Genomic DNA, 21,708 nt, shown 5'->3' with positions numbered 1-21,708 from the left:
ACTTTATTTTCCAAAGCAGAAACAAAATGCTGATCATTCCTTATAAACTTTTATATTGTTTGGGGTCAAGGTTGCCTGAGCAAATCTCTTCTTCCATTTTCTCTCGCCTTCCACTCTGACATCATCTCAGGAGAGTCATTTCAGTGACTTGGGATGAAACTTTCTCTATTACTGCCTCAGTAATAGGCAGTAATGGAGCTTCCCAAAAGCACTAAAGGCCTTTCTTTAAACATTGTTACTTATTTATATTTTAATTATGTTGTACTAATTGTATTATTTTTAGTATCCTTTGTTTTATACCCTTTCATTCTTTCATTGTAGTGTGGGAAGAAACTGAATTGGTTCAGTTCCAATTCGGGAGTAAAGAACTGGAGACAAAATGGAGGCTGGTGGCTTATTGGAAAGAGGATCCATTTATTGATGAACAGGATCACATGTTTATGCTTTTAGTGCAGCTGACCACATGGAGTTGAGAATGGGGGGGGGGGGGGGTGTTATATCTTCTATTGGTTTTGAGCTTCCTGTTTCTATGCAAGAACATCAGAGGTGGTATTCAGCCAGTTTGGACAAGTTTGGGCGAACCGGTAGTTGACAATCAACTGGCCATGCCCACTTGCCCCTATTTTATCCTGTCCTTTATTTTCTACTTTCTAGCTCATCTCAATCATGCAGCACAACCGATTTCCCCAGCCAGCTGTTTTACTTACCATTGCAGACTTGGAAGGTAAGCAGCGAGCTTCTAAATGCTCCATTTTCAGTGCTGTCATTGTATGCTCACCAAACCAGTTGTTTAACCAGCAGCATCCCACCTTTATAGCAATAGCAGTAGACTTATATACCGCTTCATAGGGCTTTCAGCCCTCTCTAAGCGGTTTACAGAGAGTCAGCATATTGCCCCCAACAATCCGGGTCCTCATTTTACCCACCTCGGAAGGATGGAAGGCTGAGTCAACCCTGAGCCGGTGAGATTTGAACCGCTGAACTGCTGATCTAGCAGTAGCCTGCAGTGCTGCATTTAACCACTGCGCCACCACCTTTGAAGAACATGTATTCTATTGGCTGTTGTCAGACTCCCATGGGGCCATGTAGAGGTTATATATGGGTCATAGCTGACTCTATAGGCAAAATACAAATCCTAGGTGTTTTTCTAAGCTAATTTTGGCTGAGGTTTTGACTGCTCTGAGATGATGCAATGAAGAAACCTGTGCTCTGAAAGGGTGTTGGACAATTCCTATTGTGGCTTAATGGCTTTGTCAAAAGCATAATCCCATCATCCTGGAGCTGAAGGTCTTTTGTTTTGTAGATGGCTGGGCCAGTCTTTCCTAATGGGCACAAAATATCTGCTGGGGAGTATTAAGATTGAGTCTGCTTCCTGCCCCTTAAAAAACATATTTCTCATTTAGGTAAATATAAGATTCTTCCTTTTTAAATATTGCTCAAAACATTTCATTATTCTAGGAGGGTGGGTTCTGACTTTCTACAGTAAACACTGAGATATGCTGGTCTGCAGCAATTAAATATGTCTTCACTTTCAAATTAATTTCTCATTTTAACATGAACATGTCTAAAACATGCATTTCTGTATGTGTTTATTTTCTTATATATATAAATCTAAACAAAAAACATGCTGATTTTTGCCTCTTGTGAAATCTAATTTTTAAAATTTATTTTATTTGAGATGCAAGAACAGTCATTAGCTTAGAAATAAAGTCAAATTCATGTTATTGTTCAAATTCAGCTGCAGATAAATATATTAATACAATACAATACAATACAATACAATACAATACAATACAATACAATACAATACAATACAATACAATACAATACAATACAATAGCAGAGAGTTGGAAAGGACCTTGGAGGTCTTCTAGTCCAACTCCCTGCCTAGGCAGGAAACCCTATACCATTTCAGATAGATGGCTATCCAACATCTTCTTAAAGATGTCCAGTGTTGGGGCATTCACAACTTCTGGAGGCAAGCTGTTCTACTGATTAATTGTTCTAACTGTCAGGAAATTTCTCCTCAGTTCTAAGTTGCATTTCTCCTTGATTAGTTTCCACCCATTGCTTCTTGTTCTATCCTCTGGTGCCTTGGAGAATAGTTTGACTCCCTCTTCTTTGTGGCAACCCCTGAGATATTGGAACACTGCTATCATGTCTCCCCTAGTCCTTCTTTCTCTTAAACTAGACATAGCCAGTTCCTGCAACCATTTTTCATATGTTTTAGTCTCCAGTCCCCTAATCATCTTTGTTGCTCTTCTCTGTACTCTTTCCAGAGTCTCCACATCTTTTCTACATTGTGGCGACCAGAACTGAATGCAGTATTCCACGTGTGGCCTTACCAAGGCATTATAAAATGGTATTAACACTTCACGTGATTTTGATTCTATCCCTCTATTTATGCAGCCTAGAACTGTGTTGGCTTTTTTGGCAGCTGCTGTACACTGCTGGTTCATATTTAAATGGTTGTCCACTAGGATTCCAAGATTCCTTTCACAGTTACTACTGTTGAGCACGGTACCACCTATACTGTACCTATGCATTTTGTTTTTCTTACCTAATTGTATAACCTTACCCTTTTCACCATTGAATTTCATTTTATTAGATCATGCCCAATGTTCAAGTTTGTCAAGATCCTTCTGTATTTTAAGCCTATCTTCTGGAGTGTTGGTTATTCCGCCAGTTTGGTGTCATATGCGAATTTGATAAGTTCCCCATTTATTCCCTCATCCGAATCATTGATGAAGATGTTGAAGAGTACTGGGCCCAAAACAGAGCCTTGGGGTACTCCACTGCATACTTCCCTCCATGAAGATTCAGTTCCATTGAGGACTACATGTTGAGTGTGGTTGGTCAGCCAGTTACAAATCCATCTGGTGGTGATGCTGTCTAACCCACATTCTTCTACTTTATCTAGTAGTAGGTTATGGTCTACCTTATCAAATGCCTTACTGTAGTCCAAGTAAACTATATCAATGGCATTCCTCTGGTCCATTCATTTTGTCACATTATCAAAGAATGCAATAAGATTAGTCTGGCATGATCTGTTTTTGACGAACCCATGTTGACTTTTGGCTATTACTTTGTTTGCTTCTAGGTGTTCGCTAATTCGTTGCTTGATTATTTTTCCAGAATCTTTCCTGGTATTGAGGTCAGGCTGATAGGTCTGTAGTTTCCTGGATCTATTTTTTTCTTTTTTGAAGATGGGAACCACATCAACTCTTTTCCAGTCCTCTGGCAGTTCCCCGGTGCTCCAGGATCTCTGAAAGATATAATTAAATGGTTCTGAGATCTCGTCTGCCAGTTCCTTCAGAACCCTGGGGTGTAATCCATCCGGTCCTGATGATTTGAACTCCTCTAGGGTAGACAGGTGCTCACTTACTGTTTTCTTCCCTATTTCAATTCGTGTTCCTAATCTGATTGTTGTGGTGCTGTTTTTGATAGGTTGGACTGTTTTATCTCTTTGTGAAATGACAGATGTAAAACGTGAGTTAAATAGTTCTGTTTTCTCCCTGTTGCTTTTCATCTTCTTGCCACTTTCTCCCAGCAATGAACCAATTGTTTCCTTAACTTTTTTCTTGTTTTTAACATGTTGGAAGAAGCTTTTTTTGTTAATTTTTACTTTGTTGCAAGCCTTTCTTCATTGTGAGCCTTAGCTTTCCTCACTTCATCTTTACAGGCTTGGGCTATTTGTTGATATTCTGCCTTAGTTATGTCCCTCTCTTTCCACTTTTTATACTTATCTTTTTTGTCTTTCAATTTGTCAGAGAGTTCTTTATGTAGCCATGCTGGTTTCTTTTGGGAGCTGTTATTTTTCTTTTTCATTGGTATTGTGCTAGACTGGGCTTTTATAATCTCATTTTTCAAAATTTCCCAAGCTTCTTGAGTTGTTTTCCCCTTGAGGATTCTCATCCATGGAATTCTTCCCAAGCTCTTTCTAAGTTTATTTAAATTAGGTCTTTTAAAGTCCAAGACTTTAGTTTGACTTTGTTCTACTATTTGTGTTTGCATAATGTTGAATTCCAATATTGCATGGTCACTTGCCCCCAGGGTTCCTGTGGCTTCAACACCTTCTATCATTTCCTCTCTGTTAGTGAGAATTAAGTCCAATATGGCTGACCCCCTTGTTCCCTTCTCTACTTTTTGGGAAACAAAATTATCTGCTAGGTTTGTTAGGAACCTGTTGGATCTTCCACTTGGTTCAGAGTTTGTTTCCCAGTTGATAGTTAATTCTATATACCATAAAAATTTGAGGAATTCCCTTCCTCAAATGTGTTTGTCAGATATTAAAAATAAGTGTCATCACAGTAAAACTGTCTCCTCTTGGTCTGAAAACACATTGATAATCTACTATATTTTTTGGTTATTATAGATTGTTTTACAATTCAAATCATGGTAAGCTGGCCAAAGGATAATTCATAAATGTTTCAAATTCTATGGACTTTTTTCCTTATTATTCTAGCTTTTGAATTTTACATCCAACTGTTTTAGGGATTATTTTGTATTATTATATTTTATACAGAGCATAATAAGCTAACATTTTTGTTCTGAAATGCTTATCTGTTTTCACTTGATCATGATGCAGAATAACCCCAGTAGACTAATACTGTTTGGGAAATGAATTTGTAAGATTCCAAGCCCCTATTTGAAAAGACATATTTGCATAATATTTAGTTAAATCCCCAATGGACACGGTAAGACCTTGACTTTGTTTGCAGATGCTATCTTGAATTCATGAACAGTTATATTTCTTTCATACTTTAATGCTTTAAGATACATTTTAAAGAAGATTCTATATTTTCTGGGTATAATCTAAAAGTGAAGCGTCATGGGAAGCTTTACAAGGAAGATTTATTTCATGCACCACTATTAATCTCATTTTTTATTTTACTTGCATCAATAACTCTGTGCAGAATCTGAAATAAATTATTATGAAAGGCATATGGATTTTGAAGAATATCTACATCTTCCGCATCAGTTATCCACAAATGGAATCAACAGCTAGACTTTCTGGTTCATTTGCTCTAACACAGATAACAATTAATATTATCACCAACTTTTAATTTTTTCTTTAACTATATGTAAAGAAGGCAAAACAGTTTTAGCTTCTCTTATTTTTAATTTCTTCCAGACATTTCTTTTTACTTTTCTTTTGGAAGCCATCCAAAATAAAGCTGTTTAATACACGTGGAATTATTTTTAAATTGCAAAGTGAAGAAGAAGCTGGTGAAAGAGTAGGAAGGGGAAAGATGTATTTAAACTTAGGTAGGTACATTAAATCTCTGTTAGGAAGAGATAAGTATGCAAAACAAATGGTAAAAATGAGACAGGGATACAGGTTCCAATTTCAAACCTTTATCAATTGTAATGTTAAAAGAAAGGTAGTTTATCTAAAACAAGTATAACATATTTGAGGTTGTAAAACTTTATAACCACAAACATCAGGCCATGCAAATTATGTCCTGCTTTTTCCTAATATCAGATCTGCTTAATATTCTTGAAAATTCACAAGTTATTAACCTGTGAAATTTGAATTGGTTCCAGTCAGGGTGGCTTTGGAAATGTTTGGAATGGACCTTTGTAGTTACCTACACTTTGTTTTCTACCCTTTGGAGAGAAAAGAAAGGAAGATGATGGTTCCCAGTTATCTGAAATTACACACTAGTCTACCAATCTATAATATCTACCTATCAAGATGTATTCCAATCATCTTGTTTTGCAAAGTAAATGCAATCAGTGGGGAGCAGTGGAATGGAAGAATACAGTTCCATGGATAAAATCTAATGTGTTAATGAATGCCACACTGGAAGCCACTTAAAATTAGGCTGGAGTACATCCTGAATTAAATTTAGTTTCTAGTTCTGAAAGTTCTTTTTTTCAGGGTGAGCCATATTGCCTTTGAAAATGGGTTGGACTTTGCTCTCAGAAAGGTGGATAGTACCAAAGCAACAGCAACAATCACATAATTTAATTTAACATTAGTTAAAATGGATTGCTTTAATCTTTCCTAACTTTTTAATTAAAATAGTTGTTTAGTTTAAATACATTTTAAGTAATTATCCAGTTCATACTTTCTGTCTGTATATACATGCATATGTGTGCTATATGATGTTTCTCAGTACATGAAAATTATAACCATCTATTTATCTAATGGATCAATAATGTATAAGAGTTAATTAGCTTTGCAGAACCCTCATTTTAAGAAACATTCTTTGCTTCTACAAACATGTATCCAAAAAATGTCTATGGGGATTTTCAGTCATCAAGGTCATGGTTGTCTTGCTTTTTCAGAAGGTAAGTGGACTTCCTTGTTTTTTTTCTTCTTTGAAGACATTTCATTTCTTATCCAAGAAGCTTCTTCAGCTTTGACTGGATGGTGGGGAATGGAAGCATTTATACTCCTTGCAGACAGATAGTCATTTTCATTCTTTTAGAGAATGGTTTTAGAGAATCATTGGTTTAGAGAGTCATTGAGGCCACTTGGAGGTTCATCTGTGTCCTCAGGGTCACCCGAGTAGTGCAAATGGCTGTGGGTCTTCTTGGCTTCAGGATGTTGATGAACAGATGAATCTCCAAGTGGCCTCAATGACTCCCTAAAAGAATGCAAATGACCAACTGTGTGCAAGGAGTATAAATGTTTCCATTGCCCATGATCCAGTCAGAGCTGAAGAAGCTTCTTGGATGAGAAGCGAAACATCATCAAAGAAGAAAAAAAAAACCAAGAAAGTCCAGTTACCTCCTGAAAAAGCACCATTGAGTATCCAATAAACATTTCATTTATCCAGTTATTATTATGAACTGATTTACAGTGAATAAAACTGATTAAACCAGAAGCTTAATATCTGAGCTAAATAGTTTTACTGTTATTTATGACTGGTTCAGCAATATTTAGTGTATATGACTATTGTTCTCCATACTATCTACTAGGATTTTTTCTTTTATCCATAATGTTTGTGAATGTTTCCATATTTAGCTCCAGTGTTGGATCAAGACACATGTAATATCATGAGCATACTATAGAACCTTACATTGTTTGACTGTTTAACATATACAGTAGTGTTATGCAGTCAACTAATTCATTCACAAGTTACAATCTATAATCTAATCATATGCAAACTGCTGTGCAGTTTTAATGTAGACAGAATGGATTAAAGAAGAATGTGATGTGTCCTTGATTTTACTTTAATATTTGAACAATAACTCTTGGCTGTTTTTCATGTTTTCTCTTCTCTCAGGTCAGATTCACTAGGCTTGAACTACTAAGCTATTGTCTCTAGAGCCATACTTGATCATTTTTTCTGTACATTACTTTTCTCACTGTGCTTTCTAACTCCAACCACAACGTTGTGACATTGCGGTATTCTAACCAACGAAGACAATGCAGGTACTGTTGACTTTTTCATCAATGTAATAGAGTCTAAAAATAGGAATAAATCCAAGGTTAATGTTTAACAAAGTCAAAGAAAAACCAGACATTTAGGACTCCAAAAGTAACTGTTAATGCCCAATTAATCTCTAACCTCTTAAGAAGGTAAAATGTGAATGCAACTTCAGTGTTACTTGTCACTAGAAATAATTACTTTTATGGTCCATGCTTCATTTAGAAACATGCTTAAAACAGTAATGGTTAAATGTTGGACAAGGACAGAAGAAATCTAATTTAAACAGTACACAGTCAGGAAACTTATTTGTGACCTTGGACCAGCAACTATCACTCAGTTAGAGACTGCTTCTAAGAATAAAATATAGAAGAATCATTGGATGAAAAGCAGAAGAAAAGAGCAATCCATAGTCTTCATATCACATTATGTAGTTGGCAGTACAAATAATTGTTTTAAGTATCCAGATATCATGAAGTTATCACATAGTAATGATAGCCAGGTAACCACATGATGCCAGAAGCTGGGAATGTTGAACAACTGCATGAATAGAAAAATATTGAAATTGAACAAATCTCTGCTTCTGGGATACTTCCAGCACTAGTATAAACATGCTTTCTTTGAGTTGCATGGAGAACATAGTTATGATTCTGTGAAGGTAATGAAATCAGAGAATCCTAAAACAACTTCAGAAGTATGGCATGAATAAAAATGGGGTGACTCACAGTTTTTACTAATTAAATGATTCAAATGAACAGTATTAAAGAAATGAGGACAGCCATCCAATGTCATTTGAATAACTGATATCCACCAGCATTACTTAAGGGTAATTTCTCCTTGGATCTAGGATGCAGGTTCTTTTGTGTAGCTGGATTATCTCCTATCATTGCCAGTCTTCTTTCTTGCTTTATTTCATTGTTTCCAAGCATGCATATGCATATACAGCATTTTTATTTCACTGTCTGTCTGTCTGTCTGTGGCCTATCTCTATCCCTAAATAAAAATAAACAAAAGATGTATCATCAGAGTAGCTGGAATCACCCATTCACCAATTTTCTACTCAGCCAATAAGCCAGTTAATTTTCTATTCAATTTCTCCTAAAATAGGCAATTGGCTTATTTAATAAAGGAATTCCATAAAGGATAACAAAAGAAGTTGGGGAAAACTTGTCGAAAGATTTTAACTGGGCCTGTATAACATTTGGGATAAGCATACTCAAATGTTGAAACAATGAAGTTCAAACAGGAGTCTTCCCCAGATGGAAGAGGCCAAAATCATTTCCACCTCAACATAAGAATTGCCTCTCCAGTTATATTGAATATCTAATAAAAAATATTTCCTGACATTATTTGATTTTGTTCTTTGACCAATAAAAAAATATTTGAGGTAAGTTGGGCAGAGAGTGACTGGCTCTCTCTCCAAGGGAGCATCTGAGACTGAGCATGGGGTAAAACCTGGAGCTCCTAGGTGCTAGTCCAGCACTGTATCTGCCTCACCACACTTATTCTCAGTTAACTTCCCAGTTTACCCCAGATAGATTCTGCTCTCCATAAATGTAATAGTTTTTCATCCATACAAGAACTTAAAATCCACTAATTAATGAATAGAACTGGTAAATAAATAAATATAATTAATTCAATAGTATGCCAGAAGAACTCAATTTGAATCAACACAAATTTATACACAGAACAAACAAAAAAACCCAAAGAGAAATCTATGTTTTTAATATAATTAAATACATTTCCTGAATTATTAATAAAATTGAATGACAAAAAGTCATGTTCAGATGAAATGACTAGAAGCTGCCACTACTGTTAGTGTGTTGTTCTTAAGAGGGGCTTGCAAAGTCTGAAGAAAAAGTAAAATAATATTCTATGAGAAAAGGTTTATGGGTGCTGAAAAGAAAAAAAATAAGAAAAAATGTTCCCCTTTTGGAATATTTTTACTAGCAAAAATACATCAAAACATTGTTTATTATTTTGTTTAAAGTGAATGTGCAAATCAATCTAAAGAGGGGAAAATGGGATCAGAATGGATGATCGTAGAATAACAGCCTGTTACCTTTGTCTGACCTCCAATGAATATTTCTTGCAACCTTATCCAAGATTGTATATTGCTGTTGGGCACATATTTCCTTGTCTGCTTTCTTCATTGTTTTTTTTTTAAAGAAACTTTCCCTGGTGCATTAGACAAAATGGTTTTTGCAACCTTAATGAAAACAATACATCATTTATGAAGAATTTTCAAGTAAGATCTTGGAGATCTCACATCTCCATGATTGTTTAATTTGTCAAACATTGCCAGGAAAATTTAGACTCAACCTATTTATTTTATACATCTTCTCTGGAACATATCCAAGCAAGGGCAGATCATTAGGGCTACAATAGAATCAAGGGTTTATGTGGGTTTGTGTGTGTGCGCACGTTTTGAGAGGCATATGATATGACTAGTACATAGGTCAAACAATCTCATTTTACTTTCTTTCTGATCAGTGTTCTCAGAACTGAAATATAAATCAGGCTTTTTTTTGTGTTAGTTGACACAGATTACTTTTTCTCCCTCCTCTCCCTCTTTCCATTTCCCTTCAAGATATGCTACTGTGACTATCAAATAGATTTATGAGGCATTTTACATACAAGCAAAAACGCAATGCTGTGAAGAAACACTCCAAAGGGTACGAACACTTCAGTGTTTTTAGTTGCTAGACAGTTTCATTTAGAAAAAATCGTTAGTTTGTAATTACCTTTTAAAAGTAATCAAAACATTTGTAAAACTGTGTTTGGAAATAATTCTTAGTCTTGTTCTTTGAAGGTGGTTTTTAAGTCAATTTAAGGATAAACATCACCGTATACTTTAGCTGGTGACTGACTGGTCACTAATTAGGAACCTGGCTTTTACATTACAGAGTATAAATTAAGCAAAGGCATCTGCAGAGGGTTTGTTCTGAGTTCTGTGAGTTATAGGGTGTTTCTTTAGTTCGTCAATACCAGATGTGTGGACTTTGGTTTCTAAAATCTCAAGCAATAGCTATGCTGGCTGAAATATTCTGTGGATCAAAATCCATACATCTGCAAGCTGCCCAGCTCAGAAAAGACTGCCAAAAGACACAGTGGCCAGGAAATACATCAATAAAAGACTAGAAAAGAAGTCATTGTAATCAATAGAATGGTGTTATTTCTTGTTCATTTTCTTGGTTGTAGCTATTCTTTTTGATCAGCCAAGATGTAGAATGACAGCAACTGAAGATAAGTGCCATACAGTCATGAAAGATGGTTCATTGGAAAGGAAAGTGTGAGGGATACTGTTTTTTTTTTTTTTTTTTCTATATTTTGTCTTCACTCCCCTTCCCTTATTATTGTAAGCCGCCCTGAGTCCCCTCAGGGAAAAGGGCGGCTTATAAATGCTAAATAAAATCTAAAATCTAAAATCTAAAAGGATAACAGGGCAAGCTGTACCGGTTTTCTGTCAGAACAGCCCCAATTTGTGCACACAACTATCATTTTTTTTCAGTGCTCCGACCTTCTGCAATTCGCACACATCCTTTGAAAGGTTATAGCAGAACAGAACAGAATTGTGCGTCCATGTGTATGTATGTTTTATGCTTTGTCAATTTCAATTAATGAAAATTCATAGGTGAATATGGACTATCTGTGCGGCATGTGTTGGTAATAATACATATAACTATTAAGGATGCAATAATAATGCATAAGGTCCAATGATGTCCAAATATTAAAAATATAACTGAGAAACAATGAGGATATGTTTTTCTAGTACAATCTGTATTTAAAGTTCCCCTCGAAGATGGAAATTTGCACTGAAATTTGGGAAGTTATCATTCTAAAAGTTCCAATTGAAGAGAAAATGCTATTACATATTCTGCATAGAAATGGACAACTGTAAGGGCAGCATAACAATAGTGCATTTTAGATTAAATGGAGGTTGAAAAGCTCTAACCTCTAGTTTTTGAATTACGCTTTCATTTGCCCTTATGAGCCCATGCCATTTGTGAAGGGAAAGTACTTTCTGATTTCAAAATATAAAAAGGGGGGTGGAAATTAGTATCTCATAGAATTCATATCAACATTTTATCATTTTCTTTGTCTACTAGGACTTATAAAGCAGCTTGTTCTCCATGTTAAATGTTTCCATTAGGCGCATCAGCATTTTAATCATTTATTTATGGATATTTATGGCTGTCCTAATTCTAGTAATATAACATAACAATGCTCCATTTTCTATTTCCTACGTGCAGTGGCTGTGTACATCTTAGTATTTTTCTGTCCAAAGGGGAAAAAAATATCTATAATTGACAATGCCTTGCAGATTTTCAGTTGGTTACTTACAGTAGGTTCTAAAAAGTGATACTGCAATTCCAAGGCATAGATTTGCCTAAACAAGAATAGGAGGAAATTTTGAGTCCTAGAGACATAATAAAAAATGGGAAGGACAATGTTTTTATTTTTTAAAAGGGAAGTTGGAGACATTGTTTTTGAAAAACTGATGAGGATACTTTATGGTTGACATTACACATTTTACAGCTTTATTCTGCTTCAAAATGGTTGGAAAGTGATCAGCAAACTTTTGTACTTGTGCTGTCAGTTTTTTAGATTGATCTGGAGCAAAGTACTAGCGCCATATATCTTTTGAAGTCTAGAAGCTCCAAGTTTAAGCATTGAATGTTGTAGGAAGAGAAGAGCTAATTTTATTTGTCCAGGCAGGGAAAAGTTTATAAAATGGCTTTTCCCTTGTTCCCTTATTTCTCTGGACAAGCCAAGTTGCATCTGTCAGCCCCATGCTGCTTTTCCCACAAAGCAGAACCCTTCAAAATCAGCTGTAATGTTGTCTTACCCAAAAGGCGGCTAAGCATCCAACAGCCAGAAGAGTAGAGAAAAAGAAAACTGTTTTCAGCTGGAGCCTGGCTTTAAGGGACTAAATGCTACCAAAAGGACGGTTTAAGATTGTAAAGATGCATACACTGAAATCAAGTTCTGTCCAATGCAGAATAAATTAAGTGTCTTGATGGCACTTTTAGTTAAAGAATTGGGCTGTAAGTCAAAAATGTCTTAAAAAATAAAGTCATGATAAAAAATATAAAAGAAAGTTTAAAAGGTTTTATTTTATAGAAACTCTTAATGATACACACTACTGCAATTTTTTTCTCTCAAGTCAGAGTTATAATTGAAAACTTTCTGAGAGTTATCTTACTTTACTGTTAAACATTTCTTTAATATAAACACAGTAGGACATTTATTCTTAGTACATAGAAGTTTTATAGGAGCCATGGTAGTACAGTAGAATACAGTATTGCAAGCTAAAATCTTGCTAACTACCCGTAGTTCAATCCTTAGTGGCTCAAGGTTGACTCAGTCTTCCATCCTTCCAAGATCAGTAAAATGAGGACCCAGATTGTTGGGAGCAGTATGCTGACGCTGTAAACTGCTTAGAGAGGACTGTAAAGCACTGTTAAGAAGTATATGATTTTTTTTTTTCTCAGACAGTGTCCGTGACTTGTCAATTTCTTTTTAATCAATGGAAAATTGGCATCAATTTTTTAAAAGATTGTCCCCCTGTCTAGTGAATTTCAGCAATCTCGGCAAATATAATACATATAAATACATTTATCTTTTGATTGTGTTCTCTGCTGAATAACTCACCTGACAATAATGATAATCTGACAAATATATGTTAGCCTCAAGCACTTTTGAGGACTTATTTGTTTAATATATTTCTGTGGATATCTGAGCATATACCTTCTTTTCTAGCAATCTCCCAATGAATTTGCAAGTAGTCTTTTTTTGCACAGAATCAGAGTTGAAATGCAGTAAAGACATTTTTGGGCTACTGGGACTAACTTTGCCACTTTCCTGAGTTAGAACAATTTTGTTTCATTAGGGCAGATGTAAACCAAGGAACTACATGTGTAGCTCATCTAGTAAGGAATTTCTACTTGGCCTTACTGTGCAACAGCTGGGTCTTATTTTCCTTTTGAGAGCAACCAATTCATAATTATTACATGTTTGCATATTAGATAAAACAAATGTGGAGTTTAGAAAAGAAAATAAGCTATTTTAAATTCTCAATGTGTGGTGGCCTTTTAGCAGATATATTTTTCTAAACCAAGCAGATGTTGCAACTATGTCTCATCATGTTCATTTGCAATAGGTACTATTATTTATTTTTATCTCATAGAAATAGCAGGAAAGATCAGAGAAAAATACTGTAAATATAATATTTTCTGAATCAGTCAAATAACAATCCTTCTATTAATAAATCAGTATGTATTTTGCAATGGAGTAGCAGGGAATCAGTGTCCCTTTATAGGTTGCTAAACTAAAACTACCAGCATCTTATATTGTTCCAATTTAGCAAGATCAGGGAGGAGGAAATGTTTTCACAAAATAATAATGTAGATACTGGAAGCAATACTTGCAAATTCTGCAATAATAATAATTTTAATGTTTCTTTTAGTGATCACATTAAGAAATTGGTAATTTGTAATACTTAGATATTTGGGTGAATATTCAATAGTTTGTCAAGGAAAATGGAAATATTTTTGAAATTCATCCAAGGATGTAGAGCCATGACAAACTTCATGAAGATAAACAGAATCCTTTATCACTAACATTTTATAACAAAATTCTTATAGTCATTCTTAATATGTGTCTTTCTGATAGACAATAGTAAGAAAACAGACAAGCACACAAAAAACTTGTACTCGTGCTTGCTAATATGTGTATCACTGTGGAAAAACTATAAACATATTAGATTCTATGCAAGACATTGAACCAGTTTCTTAACGTAATTTCTAGTTCTTTCTAGTGGCTATTTTTTGCATAGATTCAAATGCAAAAATGGTTTTTAAGGCTTAATATACATTTCCACACCTATTTGTTAAAAGATGTAACAAATAAAAAAATTGCCAATAACCACAATTACCCTGCTGAAAAGTGGCCATTTGGCCTTCAATAATAACCCTTCTATTAATAAATCAGTATGTATTTTGCAATGGAGTAGTAGGGAACCATTTGGCCTTCAAATTTCAGCTATTAGTTTGGGGGGGTGTCTTGGGGGGCTACAAAATACAAACATGTGGTCTGCTTTTGTGTTTCAATGTTTGTGTGTGACTTCCAGTCAATGTTGACTCCTGGAAACTTTGCAGTTGTCCTGGCAAGAAATGTTTAAGTGGCTTGCTATTTCATGTTTCCGATGGTTGATAGGGAGTAATTGGACCAAAGTCACCCAGGTGGTGTTATATTTAAGGCAGGACTAGAACTCATACTCTCCTGGTTTCTAGCGTGATATCTAATCTGAACAATTCTCTTATTATTTAAATCATGAGCTAAGATACATAGTATTTTCCTCTTCCATTGCATTTCATAGACACAGAATTGTGAGTCAATGAAAAATCCATAGTACACTGGACAAGCTGCAAGGGAAAAATGTGGAAAAATATTTGCATACAAAGTCCTAGTCATACACTCCACATTTTAAAAGCTAATCAAATTCCATGATTTGAAAGAACACTTTAAGATTAGAGGGGAGAAAATATATGTAGCTGCATTTCAATCTCCAATAGAATATTAGCTGATAAAAAGTGCTTATTATAAACTGATTAATGCATGTAAAACATGCAATTTTAAAAATAATGTAAAAGTGAAAGGCATAGACAACCTCTTTCTTGTCTTAATATTATGTTATTTAAATCAGAAATTAACCCTTATATTTTGAGCCCATTCCAGCAATGGAATTTAATACACATTCTTTCATGTATTTTAAATGTTACAAGGGGAAAACAACAATGCATTTTTTCTAACTCTGTTCTATTTTCAGCTTCTCTCAAAGTAGGTTAAAAAAATAATAAGGTCATCAGATTTACAAAGAGAAAGAACAAAGTGAATGTCAAAATCTGGGTGCACAACTTAGTCCTATGTTGTTCTTGCTTCTTTTATAAAAAGAAACATCTTGTATTTCTATTCAGTATTTTATGTTGCATATAATTAAATGCTTTTCTAAGATCTAACAGTTTTGACTTTTTTTTAGAAAAAGGCTTTACAATGAGAAGTTCAGTCTGAAAAGTTGTAAAACAACATCTCTATTACATAATATCAAGGAGTGTTTTCCTTGCAATAGTGGAATACTTGCAAGATAAATTAAAGGTAGCATAAGCATTTAATTTTATATTTAAAATTATAACGTAACCTTATATTTTATTTACATTTTAATAGAAAATTGGCAAGCTATAATTACAAGAAATAACAAATTGTTCATGCAGCATTAAATTCCTTATTTTGCTTGGTGTCTTCTTACTTCACTTTATAAATTGTAAATAAACTAATCAACCAAAATACCAACAAAGTGCAGAAATGGACCATGCTAAACAAGTCACAGATTATTACATGTCTTTTTACTTAAAATATTTTTTAAAAATCCTATTTATATGTCTTTCTCAAGTAAGAAAAAAATATTTATGGGAAGCTGTGTATTGATACATGCTTTGTAACTTTATATACAGGTGAAACTCGAAAAATTACAATATCGTGCAAAAGTTCATTTATTTCAGTAATGCAACTTAAAAGGTGAAACAAATATATGAGATAGACTCATTACATGCAAAGCAAGATAGTTCAAGCCATGATTTGTCATAATTGTGATGATTATGGCTTACAGTCGATGAAAACCCCAAATCCACAATGCAATCAATAAAACAAGGATTGTACATAGAACAATATTTGATCTCTCAAAAGTATAAGCATGCATATGTACTCAGTACCTGGTTTGGGCCCCTTTTGCAGCAATTACTGTCTCAATGTGGTGTGGCATGGAAGCTATCAGCCTGTGGCACTGCTGAGGTGTTATGGAAGACTAGGATGCTTCAATAGCGGCCTTCAGCTCTTTTGCATTGTTCGGTCCCTCATCTCTCTCTTGGCAATGCCCCATAAATTCTCTATGGGATTCAGGTCAGGCGAGTTTGCTGGCCAATCAAGCACAGTAATTCCACAGTCATTGAACCGGTTTTGGTGCTTTTGGCAGTGTGGGCAGGTGCCAAGACCTGATGGAAAATGAAGTCAGCATCCCCATAAAGCTAGTCTGCAGAAGGAAGCATGAAGTGCTCCAAAATCTCCTGATAGATGGCTGTGTTGACCCTGGTCTTAATGAAGCACAGTGGACCAACACCAGCAGATGACATGGCTCCCCAAATCAACACAGACTGTGGAAACTTCATACTGGACTCCAAGCATCTTACAGTGTGTGCCTCTCCATTCTTCCTCCATACTCTGGGTCCTTGGTTTCCAAATGAGATGTAAAAGTTGCTCTCATAAGAAAAGAGGACTTTAGACCACTGAGCAACAGACTAGTTCTGTTTATCTTTAGCCCAGGTAAGACACTTCTGACATTGTTTGTTGTTCAGGAGCAGTTTGACAAGAGGAATACGACATTTGAAGCCCATGTCCAGGATCCGTCTATGTGTGGTGGCTCTTGATGCACTGACTCCAGCCTCAGTCCACTCCTTGTGAAAGTTCCCAACACTTTTGAATGGCCTTTTCCTGACAATCCTCTCCAGGCTGCGGTCATCTCTGCTGCTTGTGCAACTTTTTCTTTCACACTTTTCCCTTCCACATAATTTTCAGCAGGGATGACCTGGGTACCTGAGAGACCGCCTCCTGTCGATTACCTCCCATAGACTGATTAGATCTCACAGGTTAGGTCTTCTCCAGATCCCATCTGTCAGCCAATGTTGGCTGGCGACTCCCCGGGGGACAGCCTTCTCTGTCGCAGCTCCAGCCCTCTGGAACGACCTCCCCATGGAGATCCGGACCCTTATTACCCTCCCAGCCTTCCGCAAAGCCGTTAAGTCCTGGCTGCTCCAGCAGGCTGGGGGGCTTTCGAAATATCCAGCCCCACGGAAACTGTGACTGTTGTGTATTTTAAAGTGTTGTTTTGTTTATTTATCCCCTTCCCTTGTTTATTGTAAGCCACCCGGTGTTGTCATATAACTCCTTGTGTAGGTGTGGCGGTCACCCATGGCCCAGTGCATAACAGGGCATGCACAGCCACGCTGAACCACACAGGAAAAAACAAACTCCTAAAAGACATAACATCCTGCTAGTTCACTCTAGATGTGCCTTACCCAATGACGCCCAGGATTTGACCATATATAGACAGAACTTCCCTGACCAGTAGATTAGCAATTGTAGTTTGACAGGCTGTCTTAAATCACATGCTGATTGCTCCTCCTGCCTTTGTCCTATCTCAATTAAAGGGGCTCCCAGACCCCAATCTGGGTCACCTCATCCCGAGAAAGCTCGTGTCCATGTCTTTTCTCAACATTAGCCTCATGGGCGAACCACAGGTACTTCACATTTGGTGACCCCGACGTGATTACCTGTGTCGCCCGCCCCTCACTCACCCTCGACTGGGCAAAGTCTCACATCCAGGGCCAGCCGTCAGTGAACGGAGCACCCTCCCAAATCGTGAGTAATGGGCTCGGGCTTCTCGAAGGCTCAGACTGTGCACCTGCAGGAGCTTCGGATATTGTCAAATTCTCCATTGCAATCTCTCAAGCGGCAGATCACCCACTTCCCATACCCCCGGAAAAGCCGCCCGTCAGCTACACGGACATCTGTGAGACGGCGTGCTTCAGCATGGGCGTCTTCGTGCTCCGCGCCAGTGCCTGCATCCCTCTGCACAACCACCTGGGCATACAGGGGCTGCTGAAGGTCTTCTACGGCACCCTCCACATTGCCTGCTTTGACGAGCAGCCCGAGGAGCCCCAGGACGCCCCCAATGCCACTGCTTCTGCTGATGCCTCCGAGGCCGCCTCCTGCCCCGGCCGCCCTCGCCGCTTGCGTGCCTTGCTCTGCTCGCACCGCCTCTACACGGCCTCCATGCCGCCCTGCCTGCTCTCCCCGCAGTGGGACAACCTGCACCAGATCGCGGCTGAGGGTACCGGGCCCGTCGCCTTCCTCGACATCCTGGTGCCACCCTACAACCCGGCCCGCGGACACGACTGCCACTACTACCAGCTGGCCAACGGACAGAGCCTCCCGCCCGCAACCGGCCCTCTGTGCGCTCTCTGGCTGCTGGAGACCCCGCAGGCGCCCTACTTCTGGTGTGGCGGGGAGCCTTATCTGGGCCCCCGAGTCTACCCCTGAGCCGGGATGGAAGACGGATGGCCTCCTTGGCTGACCTCGATGGCGGGGCTGCCAAGGGGGACGATGCCCACCTGGACTTTCTGCTGGGTTTCAACGCCGGGTCGTGCCTGGACTTTCAAGGCCCCCTCCTCCTTTGGGGGTGTAAAACAGCATTTCTGAGATAATGGATTGACTCCCCCCCCTTTTTATTCTTTTTTAAACTCCCGGTCGAATTATTTTGCAGCAACAAAAAGCACTGTTGACAGCCCTGTCAGATGAAGAGGCAGACGAAGAGGAAAAGTCTTTTTGACAAAAAAGAAAAAAGTAGGAGATGTTGTCATATAATTCCTTGTGTAGGTGTGGCGGTCACCCATGGCCCAGTGCATAACAGGGCATGCACAGCCACGCTGAACCTCACAGGAAAAAACGAACTCCTAAAAGACATAACATCCTGATAGTTCATTCTAGATGTGCCTTACCCAATGACGCCCAGGATTTGACCATATATAGATAGAACTTCCCTAAGCAGTAGATTAGCAATTGTAGTTTGACAGGCTGTCTTAAATCACATGCTGATTGCTCCTCCTGCCTTTGTCCTATCTCAATAAAAGGGGCTCCCAGACCCCAATCTGGGTCACCTCATCCCGAGAAAGCTCGTGTCCGTGTCTTTTCTCAACATTAGCCTCATGGGCGAACCACGGGTACTTCACAGCCCGGAGTCCTTTGGGAGTGGGCGGCATACAAGACCAATAAACTCAAACTCAAACTCACTATTAATGTGCTTTGATACAGCACTTTGAGAACATCCAACTTCTTTTTGCAATTACCTTTTGAGGCTTTCCCTCCTTATGGTGGGTGTCAATGATGGTTTTCTGCACAACTGTCAGGTCAGCAGTCTTTCCCATGATTGTGATTCCTACTGAACTAGACTGAGAGACCATTTAAAGGCTCAGGAACCCTTTGCAGGTATTATGGCTTGATTAGCTGATTAGAGTGGGACACTTTGAGCCTAGAATATTGCATCTTTTCACAATATTCTAATTTTCTGATATTGTGGATTTGGGGTTTTCATGAGCTGTAAGCCATAATCATCACAATTATGACAAATCACGGCTTGAACTACCTTGCTTTGCATGTAATGAGACTATCTCATATATTAGTTTCACCTTTTAAGTTGCATTACTGAAATAAATGAACTTTTGCACAATATTCTATTTTTTCGAGTTTCACCTGTAAGTATAAAACACTCAGAGTCACTGTATTAGTGAAATGGGCAGCATAGAAATTTAATAAATAAATAAGTTAAGAACTTTTATGTATTTCACTTTGATATTGAATATAATGTTATTTTATGGTAGTAGAATGAAATTAATTATTGTAAAATGGAGGTAGCAAGTTATATGATAGGTATTAATTTACTCTAAGCAGCACTGGGAAATCTGAAAATTCCAGATTGCTAGCATCTCAGCTATTGTAGTTAACAGAGGTAGATTATGGAAGTTGTACTATAAAAACATCTCTGTTTCTGACATAAAATATCAATGACTGACCTGAGATGAATGAGATTTGAGTGCACAACTCAAAGGGATGGCAGCAACCAGAGAGAAAACAGTAAACATCTAACATTCACTACAAAACATTCAGAATCTCAGCCAACAACATAACAACAGCTGCATAGTACGCACAATAGCACATTACTAGTGAACATCACTATAAGCATTCCTCAATGTATTATCCAGTCAATTTTATTATAATGTAACTTTATCTCACTCCCTTCTCACTATTGAAGAATTCACTAAGCATTCCATTATTTCTCAAGCATTATTTGCTTCCAACTATTCTTATCGTGTCCAACAACATTTTTTCAACTCTACATTTGTATGAAAATCAAACTTATTCATTTTATCATTCACATTATCTTAATCAATCAATGTACAGTAATCTTTTTCACATTTGCACATTGATCAGTGACCTGCTGAAAAGCAAAATATCTGGTTAATTTAAAGATGCACTGTACTTTCCAAGATTTGCTCACCTTCCATATTCATTTGGATTCTGTTATAGCTGTGCTTAATAGTTTTGACATTCAGTTTTGCTAACTTTCAATCAGAATAGAGCTAGACTAGAGTCTTCTAGTTCAACCCCTTGCTCAAGCAAGAGACATTATATCACTCCAGAAAGTGACCATACAGTGTCTTCTTAAAAACATCTAGTGATGAAGCACCCACAACTTCTGATTGAAAGCTGCCACTGATTAATTGTCCTCACTGTTAGGAAGTTTCTCCTTAATTCCAGGTTGCTTCTCTCCTTGGTTACTTTCCAGCCATTGTTTCTAGTCTGGCCCTCTGGTATGTTAGAAAATAAATCGAGCCCCTCTTCTTTGTGTCAACCTCTCAAATATTGGAACAGTGCTATCATGTCCCCCCAGCCCTTCTTTTCTCTAGACTATCCAAACCCAAATCCTGCAACTATTCTTCCTATGTTTTAATCTCCAGTCCCCTAATCATCTTTGCTGCTCTTCTCTGCACTCTTTCTAGCATCTCCACCTCTTTTTTTGTAATGTGGTGACCAAAATTGAATGCAATATTGCAGGTGTGGACTTACTAAGATTTTATAACGTGGTACTAATACTCCATGCGATTTTAGGGTCTATGCCTCTGTTTATACAACCCAGGATTGTATTAGCTTTTTGGCTGCTGCCACACACTGTTGGCTCATATTTAAGTGATTATTCACTAGTACTCCAGAGTCCCTCTCACAGTTACTGTTTATGAGCCAAGTTTCTTCTAATATTTACTTGCACTTTTGGTTTTTTTTCTGCCTAAGTGTAAAAAACTTGCTTTTCTCCACATTACATTTAATTTTGTTGGATATGATCTGTTGTTCAAGTCTGTCAAGATCTTTTTGGATCATGAGCTTACCTTCTGGAGTGTTGACTATTCTTGCCAGTTTAGTATCATCTGAAAATTTGATGATTTCCCCTTCTATTCCCTCATCTAATTCATTTATGAAGATATTAAAGGGTACTGGGCCTAAGACAGAACCTTGTGGTATACCATTGCTTATTTCCCTCCATGTAGATGTAGTCCTATTAAGGATGACTTATTGAGTATGGTTTGTCATCCAATTACAAATCCAGCTGGTGGTGATGCTGTCTATCCCACATTTTTCTACCTTACCTAGGTGATCTACT

The 21,708-nt window shown here is 37.3% G+C and overlaps 1 protein-coding gene across 1 annotated transcript; it reads left to right on the top strand.

Annotated features, from left to right (window-relative positions):
• Positions 1-12,402: 12,402 nt before the first annotated feature.
• Positions 12,403-18,536, top strand: LOC116523946 (2-aminoethanethiol dioxygenase-like). The gene is made up of 2 exons (XM_032239038.1): positions 12,403-12,430; positions 17,947-18,536. Exons 1-2 carry the CDS (start codon positions 12,403-12,405, stop codon positions 18,534-18,536), a joined length of 618 nt encoding a protein of 205 aa, XP_032094929.1.
• The last annotated feature ends 3,172 nt before the right edge of the window (positions 18,537-21,708 follow it).

Source organism: Thamnophis elegans, chromosome 2 (assembly GCF_009769535.1).
Source record: "Thamnophis elegans isolate rThaEle1 chromosome 2, rThaEle1.pri, whole genome shotgun sequence".
Lineage (NCBI taxonomy): Eukaryota > Metazoa > Chordata > Lepidosauria > Squamata > Colubridae > Thamnophis > Thamnophis elegans.
Note: the sequence above shows the minus strand (reverse complement) of the source record. Positions and strands in the feature narration are given on the sequence as shown.